The following is an 11575-nucleotide window of genomic DNA, read 5'->3' on the forward strand; positions in this document are numbered from 1 at the left end:
TCCCCCAGTGGTGTTCCTATGTAATACAGAAGATTGGAATGATCATCTTTAAGGTAAAGCGGTTTAATTACAGTTAAAACCAGTAAATGGTTATATAGCAGACCTTAAACTTTCGAACGGTAGTGTAAGTGATGCTGTATTGGTACACAGCTTTAAAGTGAGTTTTTTTAAATCACAGTTATGAAATGATGCAATGAAGTGTGTCAATAATACACTCAACACCACGCATTAAATAGCACGTTTACTATTGTGATAGCCATACACTGTATGGGAGTCTTATATAAAAAATGTGTAGAAGGTCAGAGTCACACAGTAACTCTTGCAGGATATAGCAGTATGGGAGGGAAATGATTTCTAAAATAGCTTCTGCTTCACATGTGACAAGGTTTATCTACTGTGAATAGGTGTCATGATCTTTACAAAGACTAAAGACCTTTTTACTCCCAGTCAGGAAAGCACACTACTATGACTACAGGTGTCATCACTGTATTCATTGCTACTGTTCATTTCAGATTATTTACAATTGTGCAAGATGGGTCCCTATAAACTACAGGTATGACTGCAATAGTCTGTTCAAGACTGGAGTAACTACAACAAAAGGGAATAAACAGCTAGTAGTTTTAAAACCCTTTATGCATGGTCTTTATATTCTCTATACTGTGGTGGTCTCCTCAGTTTGCACAGCCTCCTGCACTGCTTCCTGAACGTAGACTATGAACTGGGATGCGTCTTCACCCTGAGTGTACACTGTAACAGTTTTAATGCCCTCCATGTCATCTGAGGACACCACTAGATGGTGCTCTTCTGCCAGGCCCACTGTGGCCTGCTGAAGTGCATCCTGGATCATCATGGCATGATTGGTCTGTGGCTCCTCCTCCTCCATCTAGGATGATGGGACAAAACATTGTTATTATTAAATGAGCTGCTTTCATGAAGAGTCCTTTTTTCCTCTCATTGAGACTGAGAATAGCTACTAGAGAGTGAAAACACGCCATAACTTTCTGAAATCAAAGTCCAAAAAGAGCATTTATTGAAAATGAAACCGCAAAAATGCCTGATGTCAATTTAACATGACTGTCCACCTTCACACGTCAATGGTACTGGATGATTAATTAAATGCAATGTTAGAAACGAGCAGCTGAAGTTTATTTTTTACAAGGCCCCTGAACATTTCAGTCTGACTTTAAAGGTTTATGTGGCGCATTTCAGCAAAAAAAATTATTGGAGCAAATATTAGACTGTTTAATTCTAAAGGTCAAAGAGAAAACTAAAAAATGACAGTTTAGGTTGATCTTTAAAAAAAAACAAAAAAGAAAAAAAAGTAAACCTCAGGAAAAAAACAAAAAAACATGCACACTAACATTGAAAAGTTTGAGGCCGGTAAGATTTTTCGAAAGATTTTGAAAGAAGTCTCTTATGCTCACCAAGGCTGCATTTATTTGATAAAAAAAAATGCTGTACATTAGTATTATTAAATATTATTTCTCTATTTTTTCTATTTGAATATATTTTAAAGTGTAATTTATTCCTGTGATGGTAAAGCTGAATTTTCAGCATTATTACTCTCGTCTTCAGTGTCACATGATCCTTCAGAAATCATTCTCATATGCTGATTTGGTCCTCAAGAAACATTTATTATTATCAATATTCACAATATTGTGCTGCTTAATATTTTTCTGGAAACTGATCCATTTTTTCAGGGTTGTTTGATTAATAGAATGTTCAAAAGAACAACATTTATTTGAAATGTAAATCTTTTGTAACAATAAATGACTTCACTGTCATAAAAACTTAACGAGTCCTATAAAGTATTTTAAAAGTGTTAAAAAAACAATTGAAGTGACCCCAAACTTTTGATCAGTTGCCTATTTTTTAAATTCATACAGTATACATATCGCATAACACACGTATATTATATTGTTATAAGGTAGGGGCATTACTGTGTCCATAAAAGTGAATGTGCATATTAAACATACCTGCTCTACAACAGTAACTGTACCGGGTGCCATGGCAACCACCGAAGCCACAGTGCCATCGTGATTCTCTGAGCCCAGTTCAATGATCTGCTGGAGGATGTTGACAGATGCCGAGTCTAGTCTGTCTCCCGCTGCCGCAGACACAACACCTGAACACAAAAGTTTAGAAGTTTAGAAATGAACATTAAAGAAATGAAACCACTGTTCCAGAAATGAAGCAACTGTTTCTGACCATTTTGTGTATTAAAGCGCAGGTCCTGCAGGGCGGATACAGCAGTCTCAGTTCCTTGAGGATCCTCGGTCTCGGCTATATGAAGGTACTGCATGGCCGGCTCCTCTACTGACTCCACCACCTGAATGAACACACCGATAACATCAGAATCAAGTCCAGTGGCATTTCATTCGAATGCTAGGGATATGTCATGAATTAAGGCAATTTAACAACCATTCACCAGTTTATCAGTAAGAAACTGTATTATGAATGTCAGAGTGAAAAGAATTTAAGTGTCTCGGCTCCAATAATTTGCCTTTTTTTTTGCTAAACTTTTAAATATGTTATTAATTATTATTCTGTCATCATTTACTCACCCACATGTAGTTCCACACCCATAATCTTCGAAACACAAATTAATATATATTTTTAATGAAACCTGAGAGATATCTGTCCCTCCATGAATTAAATCCAAGTCTTCTGAAGAGATATTACTTATATGTGTTTTATATGATGAACAGATTTAATTTAGGCTTTTATTCACATATAAAGATGCATCACATAAGGCTAACAAGGAAGATCGTGTGTGCGTTACGCACTAGGACAAATCTCATTGGTTCTTGTGCATCACACACACGTTAGAGCTTCATGTTTACCATATGTGGTGTGCTCTATGTATGTGTGTCGATTATTGTTTAGATTGTAAATAAAGGCCTAACTTAAACCTATGTTATTACTAAATGTTATTACTGTGGGACTTCTATTTTTGTTTATGCATTTTATTAATAAATATGACTTCACTTTACTAAATTGTCATGTAATTGTAATGGAGACTCACCTCCCACTGATTCAGACCCAGACTGTCAGCCTCCACCACTTTGAGGCCATGTTTGCTCTTCAGGTGTCTGTTCATTTCCCATTTAGTGCCATAAACGTAATTACACACAGGACATTTGACTCCACCTGATAACATACACACACACACACTTTTTAATTACTGAAGCAGTTTGAGGCAATATTGTATATCTTAGATAGTTAAGGTAGTTTCTGATGAGGAAGGACTTGCCTTGCTCTGTGACAGTTTCAGAAGTGGACGCCCCCGTTCCAGCATTGATGTACTGTGCGTTGGGATGTTTCTTGTTATAGTGTCTTTTCAGTGAGCCTGAAATGTTGCACGAGTAGTGGCAGTGTGCACAACGGAAAGGCTGTGAAAGGCAAAAAATTGTGGTTTGGTGATGGTTTAGTAGGACACATGACAACATAGAACAGAAATAGAAAGAAGCCTTTTGTGGTGTTACTTTGAAAGAGGCATGTTGCTCCATGTGACGAAGGAGATGCGGTTTCAGTGCAGCAGTGAAGTCACACTCAGTGCATCTGAACTGTTTTCCTACAAAATATTCAAAAATGAACATGCATTATTACAGAAAAAAATAAAACAGCTGACGTTTAATGCAAGTTTCCTGCTCTCATTCTGCACAATTCATTGATGCATGCAAATGTTTACTTAGTATTAATAATGTAACAAAAGATTTCCATTTGAAATGCTATTCTTTTTAACTTTCTATTCTTCAAAAAATCTTTTGTTTCCACAAAAAATATTAAGCTGTATAACAATATAAAATGTTTATTGAGAACTAATTATCATATTAGAATGATTTCTGGAGGATCATTTGAAACTGAAGACAGACTGGCTGCTGAAAAATTCAGCTTTGCCATCACAGGAATAAATTACATTTAAAATATATTCAAATATAAAAGAGTTATTTTAAATTGTAATAATAATTCATAATATTACTGTTTTACTGTATTTTTGGTCAAATGCATGCAGCCTTGGTAAGCATAAGAGACTTCCTTCAAAAATATCTTACTGACCCCAAACTTTTAAACAATAGTGTATATTTGACACAAAATTATAAGCATATTTGGTTTTTGTTTGTCACTGTCACAATACATTTTGTACATTTTTCATGGCCCCTCTAGCATCCCCTTGCAGTCCCCAGACCCAAGTTTAATAACCCTGTCCAAGGTCACTCGGAAATTCATCAGATTATGGAGGTTTTGTTGACTTTAACTAGATACACAAGTCTTAAACAGAAAGTACGAGTCTCACCGTCTGCTGTGTGCATGAGCTTATGACTTTTCAGAGTGCATTTAGACTTGAACTTTTTTCCACAGAGGTCACAAAGATGCGTTTTCTCAGTACTGTGTCTGTTCATGTGAGCTTTGAGGTTGCTTTTACTTCTTGAGGCATAATCACATTGTGAACATTTGTACGGTTTCAATCCTAGAGACACAATCAAAACACAATCAGTACATTAAAGCAGTTCATTTAAGCACAGAAGTTCAACAATACATTAAGAAAAAGACATAAAACCCACCTTCATGAGCCCATATGTGCTGCTGAAGATCTGCCCCATTTCTTGTGAAGAAACAGTCACAGTATGGGCATTTGGAAGCTCGTTTCCCTATCACTCCTTTCACATGCACACGTATTCCCAACGCTTCCGAGATGTAGTTCAACGACACATCTATATAGTCACAGCACATCCGTTACTGTAATTCAGAGATATTGTGTGACATTTCAGAGGGTTTGATTTGTGCTTACCTGGATGGTTGCTTTTGATATGAGCTCTAACTTTGTCCTCAGGAACAGACTCTTGACATACTGGACATATAAAACTTCTTTTGACCTAAAGATGAGATATAAGATTTGATAAAGAAACCATTTCGCCAATATCACAAAAATGAACAGATTACCAGCACTCACTATGTCCGAATGGGTTTTGAGATGAGCCTGAAGCTTGTATTTGTCAGGTGTACAATATTGGCATCCTTCAGAGGGACACTTCAGCAGGATGTCAGAATGTCTCTGGATGACATGTCGCTTCAGGCAGTTTTTAGTGATGGAGGAATAACTGCACTGAGAACAGTAATGGAGGTGCTCTCTTGTGTGCGTTCGCACATGTGTATTGTAGTGCACTTGATACCAGAAAAGCTTACCTGTTGAGGAAACATTACAGAGAGTTATAAAAAGTCTAGGGTTAGAGATGTTATTTAAAAAAAGAGCATGAGATTAGATCTTCATACCGCAGTATTCACATTCAAGGTCTCCGTACACTTTCCGTATCCGTTCAAACACTTCCATGTTAAGCTGTCGTTTTTGCATCTGCTCTATAATCTGCTTGAAAGCAGATATTTCTTCTTGCTCTGAACTGAGCAAGTCCTCATCAGTGTTAGTTTGTTGAACAATCGCCTCTTCCTCGGTTTGAGGAAATGTATCCTTTGATGTTAGCTGCTCGGAGTGCATTTGTGCTTTTTCAGGTGTCAAAGGTGCGGTTTCTTGAGGATTCTGCTCTTCGGTCACACTGCGCTCCATTTTGAGTGGATCATCTTGAAGTCTTTGTGTATTTATAACATCTTCACAGGCCATTTCTTGTGTTTGTTCTACAGCAGATGTGTCCGTCTCATTTATACTATTTGCAATGGGATTTCCGTCTTGTGAGTTTTGTACGAGAAGATCTGACTCGACCACTATATTATCAGAGCATTGAGTTTGAAGGTCCTCTTGAGCCATGCAACTAATTTCTGTGGTTAATAGCTCTTGGGCGTTGAGCTGCGACAGCTCTTCTGTGATCTTAAGCTCATCCTGATTCAACATGTCCTTCTGAATGTCATCACCGGGTTTGAGCAAGCAAAAGCTTGAGTTGATGGAGTCTGCAAAAGCCGAGGGCTCATCCGATTCCGGGTGGAACTCTCGGAGATGTGACCGCAGTCGCACAGAGCTGACAAATTTTTCCTGGCAAATGGCACACACGTATATGAAGGGATGCTTTCGGATGTGGGCTTGCAAGGCTTGGAACTTGGTCGAGCCGTGATCGCATAACTCGCAGCCGAAGGGTCTCTTGGTGCCATGGACCATCATGTGACGGTCACGCTCAAGCTCGTTTTTGAACTTGCGGTCGCATATTTGACAGTTGTACAGAAGCTGTCTCTTGCCCTCCCTGGTCTGGAGGCTGTACTCTTCGTAGGAGTCCTGCACTTTCTTGTCATTCATGTCGTGAGTCTCGCGGATGTGTTTAAGAAGGTTCTTCACATCCGAGTATTTCTTCTTGCAGAAGCGGCAGTGCTGCTTGATCTTCTTGTGCACTCGCTCCACGTGTACTTTCAGGTGGCCTTTACTGAGGCAATTAAACGAGCACAAGTCACAGTTGAATTTCTCCCCGGTGTGTTTCCGCATATGAACGCTAAGATTGGCCTTTATGGCGCTGGCGTAGTCACACTGCGTGCACTTGAATGGTTTCTCATTGGTGTGGATTCTTAAGTGGGCCTGCAGTGAATGTTTGAACTTGAAGACTTTATTGCAGTATTCACAGGTGAAGATTTTCAGCTGCGTCTGTCCTAACCTGTGCCGACAGATGTGATTTGTTAATAATAATGTACCAAATAATTCCACAAGATCAATACAACTGCAGCAACTTTTCTACAGGAAGTTTCCATAACTTCTTCAGTTGGTTATGATTACTGGTTAGGGATTTTAAAAATATCATTTTATAGAGGTAGATCAAATAAATAAATAAATAAATACATAAATAAATACTCATTTCAAGCTATTAAATAAATAGAAAAATCTATATTTACTATAGAAATTTCCATGACTTTTATGGATTTGATTCATTTCCATGACTTCCCTAGGCCTGTAAATCATCATTTTAAAATTCCCTGATATTTCCAAGTTTTCAAATGAAGTCACATGATGGTGAGACTGTTTGGCTGCTTCCAAAGTAACGCAATAACAGTATAATTACTATATTAGTATTCTGTCCTTTGGTGCTTAAACAATTTTGCTAGATTAGTGAATCTAAAGTCAACATTTTAAATTTGAAAAAATAAACCTGTTTGATTTGAGGGGCGCTTCATAAGCAGCTTGCTGAATAGCATATTCCTGGTATCCCCTCCTGGTATCCTGGGAACCTGCAGCTTCATCGGCCTGGGTGGACGGTTCAGCTGGAGCTGCTTCAATAGGAACTATCTTAGAGGCGCCTGCAATAAATCCAAACTTACAGTTAGTTTAAATCTTTCCCTCAACTGTTAGACCACTTGACATCACATGCATATCTCACCAGGCATGGCCTCGTGACTAGTAAGGACCACACTAATAATAGGGTTTTTGTTGCCGCTTTGCGCTTCAGAGTCCTTTGCACTGGACACCTTATCTGTCCGCATCGCTCGAGTTTTCTTTGGTGTCCTCTCTTTGTCTTCCTCTCCATCACTGATTCTGTTTGCATCGGAATTATGACCTAGTCAATAAAGTTGACAGGTGAAACTTGTGGCTTTTCAGAGTATTTCAATACAAAGAGTTCTAAGATGTTTAACATAAATTTGTACCATTATACTCTTCTTCATCAGCAGCCTCTTTCAGTCCTACGAGACAAATGTGTTTGGAAATTTGACGCCTGTTGCTGAACATGCGATTGCATTTCTTGCACTTCAGATCACTTCCATCCTCACTCTGCTCTTCAGCCACTGCCACTGGTGGAACGTCAGTGGGCTCTTTCTCCTGCTGACTGGATGCTTTTTCCTGGACATTTTCTGGTTGGGCTTTCTTAGTGGAGCCTTTTGGTCTACCACGCTTTCTTTTCACAACAACATCTGCGAGATAAAAAAATACATTCTTATTTTCCAATGCTTTAATAATAACAACTTTCTTTTCACATTATTACATAAGACACTACAGTTGTAAACAAATTTCCCCGGTTTCACAGACAAGGTTTAAGCTAGTCCCAGACTAAAGTGCATGTTTGAGCTGTTTTAACTGAAAGCAACTTGCACTGACATTATCTTAAAATATGTCAGTGCCATCGTTTTGTCTCAAGATGCACACCAGTGATGTTTTTTTTCTAAGGCACGTTTATAAAAGCTACTTAAATGTCCTAATTTAACTAAGTTCTAATCCTGGCTTAATCTAAGTCCTGTCTGTGAAACCAGGCCATTATGAAATAAACTTTAATCTTAAATCAGCCTAAATTGCAATTTCAAGCTTGAACCAATTTACAGTTACAATGGCCTTTCTCTAATGGCCTAATTTTCAGTGTTTGGTTCTAATAATGCCCAGCGCAGGTTCCCGGCACCTGTGATTTTTGTATTCAAAGCTGCTTACCTGAACTCTGTGGCTCCTGAGTTGTTAATGGCTTGAGTGCTATAATGAAAGTATCAGGATCACCTCCTTCATTGGAGTGAGTCTCAATAACATGAGACAGAAGCAGTGGTTTACTGGGAGAGAACAAGTTGCATATTTTGCACATGAAGACGGATGAACCATCTGTGAATACAAACACAGCTGGTTGAATTCTTCAGTCTGTTTATTAAAGAATCTTGGATGCATGAAATTATCGTTTTAGTTATATTTTTTTGTAGCTTTGTTGTTGTTGTTGTTAAAACAGTTTCAGAAATACGTCTCTCGCACAAAGAAAATTTGGTTAGCTTTTAATTTCCACAGCACTAAGATTTATAATGTATACTTGCAAAAGTACTAAGCAGTTTATGGAAATTACAGAAGGCTCTAATAATTAATAGGCAATATCTAATAATATTTCCCCTCCCAATTATTTATTGTTTCCACTGTAAACAACCTTTCCTCACGGAATTGACTGGGGTAATAATGCACTAACATCAGGGAGACCTTTCAAAATAAGAGCGCTTAAATAAGTTGATTTTTATACTCTTTCAAATCAGTAATTTATTCATTAACACTGATATTTATAATTGTTGATTGGTATTTGCAGTTTAGTATCAGTTCATTACTGTTGTTCAAATATCTGCAATAGTTATCTTTCACAAGTTGCAATAAATGTCATGTAACGTTAACAATACATTTGATGTAACGTTACCCGTTAATAAACTGCATATGAAGACTTATTTTCAATAGCAAATAAGTGTGTAGAGTTGAATTTTTCCAAAAGGGAACCAATAATAACATTCCCTGGCATCTGATTTTTGTAAACACGAGACCAGTTTCGTGTTTTTCTCTTAGACACTGGTAGTACCAGTTTTCATTTAAAAAAGATGATGTTTAAGTGCAGTGAGCTGAAAATGGTGTTATTTCAACAACGAACGGCAAAACAGCAGACTTAAATCTTAATTTCCGTATAAAGCATCGTTTGGCAAAAGTTTTTGCTGGGTTAAGTCACTAGTTTTACCTAATTTATTTGTTTCCTTATCGAATCATCGAAAGGAGCCGTTTCCTCGGAACGCAGTTAGCCTAATAATGATATTTTTGCTTACCTGCTTGTACTGGGTCCATTCTTTTTAAATCAGTAAAAGGTAAAAATCACGCGAAAATGATTTTGACCTTGGTTTTTATTACCAGAGTGCAATTTAAATGTATTCATTATACTTAAATTACTTCTGCAGAGGTTTCTGTCGAATCTGCGATAACAAATATGGCGGATGGATCTTCGTCTTCAAGCACACAAAAAAAGTATCCATGAAGAAGCGCGCGCCACCTGCTGCCTGGAGTTCATTTGATCACTTCTGTGTTCTTGTAATCAGTAATTCAGACATTTTTGAAGATAAGAGTTAAACCTTGATGATGATAAACAATGACAATGAGGTGCCAACACAGTAAAGACCACTGAATACGATTGTGTATAGCAACCACAGATCAGTGATAGCAACTCGACACCTCAACCTGAGAATTAATTAAATCACTAATAATTAATTAACAGCAACAGCTATAATAATAAACATGAAAGAGAATTGAATGCGTTTATTTGGGTAAAACTATATTCATAATAAAGTACAACAGAGGGATCAAAGATAAGTATGTTTACTTTTATCACAGCCTCTCAGCATTCATGTTTCACAATTCAGTAAATAACACGACCACAGAGTTGCTCCAGTCAGTCACAGCAAACACCCTCCTCCCAGCCTCGTTTACAGAATACAGCTGAGTGTAGGATGTTTACAACGACTATACTGGAATATATTACAACACAAAACATCAATAGATCCAGATGACACATCATTAAAAAAAAACATGGTATGTTAATTTTTTCATTGTTGTACATTTCAGTTGTAACATTTAGGACGCAGTATTGTTTGATGACACACACACATATCACTGATTCCAGAACAAGACGAAAGAACTGGACGATGGCAGCAAACATCCAACTGAAAGCTTGTTTTACGAATACGCACAGCTTCCAGTCGGGGATGTTTACAGGCACGAACAACCAGTTAAAAGCATATAAAATAAAGATGCAAATAAATATAATTAATTCGACTGCAAATTACACCAATCTACGAAATCAATGGAAATGTATTCTGCAATAAAAAAAAACTGCATGTGGTGATTTTGCTGCCCTCTAGAGTCCTCATGAGAAATGAAAATACAGCAAAAGCCGAGGTGAAAGTTAAAGGTCCTCTCTCCTTCACGTCAATGACAAAGGGACCGCGATGAGGATGAAGACCTTGCAGATCTGAACAGTGTCACGGTCTAATCACAGACATTTGATGAAAACAAATCACAAACATCTTCGAGTCGATATAGGTCATTTTTCCACATTTAAAATAAGTTATTATCGGAAAAAACAACAACTGGAAGTACAGTCTCTACATAAGCATCACCATAAATAACAGCCATATACGAGCCGAGTACACAATTAAAAACACTCGTATTTGTAGACTGACATTGGTTCAACCTTGTTTCTCTGTTTGGGAATAAGAAAATCGGTGATTTTTAAGCCAGTCTCGGCTACAATATACCGTGCAAAAAGAGTTACAATAATAAGAAGAACTTGCACCAAGTAAGCCTGTGTTGCTACCAAGTTGAGTGAAGAGGAAGCAAGCAGACAAGCCGTAGCTGCACTGCATTTTACCCTCGCAAAAGCGATCTAAAGAGCCAGCACGGCGTTTTGCTTGTGTCTAATACAGCACTGATAGTTAGCAAAAGTCATTCTGCTTCGAAAAGGAACAACACAGCATGGCTAACTAACGGTAGCTATGCTCTACAGCTTTGCTCCAATTTACAGACAAAACTAGCATGGACTGTCCTTCCCGCCGCAGCAGTACCTCGTAACATATGGGTATCCTGTTCAATTTAGACAAAGCCCCGCCGTTCAAGCGATAACGCGATTAAACCACAGTTTATTACTGTGATTTCCTCCGGCTTTTGCTGCAAAAAACCTTTAGTCTCCGCCATTCCGAGGCTGTTTCCTTCCGTCTCTGGCTTGTCTTTAGTTTGACCTTTAGTTACCCGACACTAATATTGACGTAATTGTCATGGTAACAGGATCCCGCCTTCTACGTGCGGCCGTGTGCGTCCATGGAAGTTGGTGATGATGGAGGGAAAAAAAAACCGTGGATGACAAGGAATCTCCTGTAATTGTGA

The 11575-nt window shown here is 38.0% G+C and overlaps 1 protein-coding gene across 3 annotated transcripts; it reads right to left on the bottom strand.

Moving 5' to 3' along the window:
• Window positions 1–223: 223 nt before the first annotated feature.
• On the bottom strand, window positions 224–11432 carry zfat (zinc finger and AT hook domain containing). Of its 3 annotated transcripts, none has more exons than XM_084088884.1 (16): window positions 11257–11432; window positions 8345–8506; window positions 7573–7836; window positions 7308–7484; window positions 7080–7227; window positions 5275–6590; window positions 4955–5187; window positions 4793–4877; window positions 4566–4715; window positions 4298–4471; window positions 3486–3574; window positions 3254–3392; window positions 3026–3150; window positions 2209–2329; window positions 1977–2125; window positions 224–883 (listed from the first exon to the last, which is right to left on the bottom strand). In XM_084088884.1, exons 1-16 carry the CDS (start codon window positions 11264–11266, stop codon window positions 653–655), a joined length of 3573 nt encoding a protein of 1190 aa, XP_083945010.1. In that variant the 5' UTR covers window positions 11267–11432; the 3' UTR covers window positions 224–652. The 3 variants fall into 3 exon arrangements, with proteins under 3 accessions (XP_083945010.1, XP_083945009.1, XP_083945011.1); XM_084088883.1 differs by lacking the exon at window positions 11257–11432 and adding an exon at window positions 9469–9649; XM_084088885.1 differs by lacking the exon at window positions 11257–11432 and adding an exon at window positions 9075–9190.
• Between the last annotated feature and the right edge of the window lie 143 nt (window positions 11433–11575).

Source organism: Abramis brama (genome assembly GCF_963993115.1).
Source record: "Abramis brama genome assembly, chromosome: 17".
Classification (NCBI taxonomy): domain Eukaryota; kingdom Metazoa; phylum Chordata; class Actinopteri; order Cypriniformes; family Leuciscidae; genus Abramis; species Abramis brama.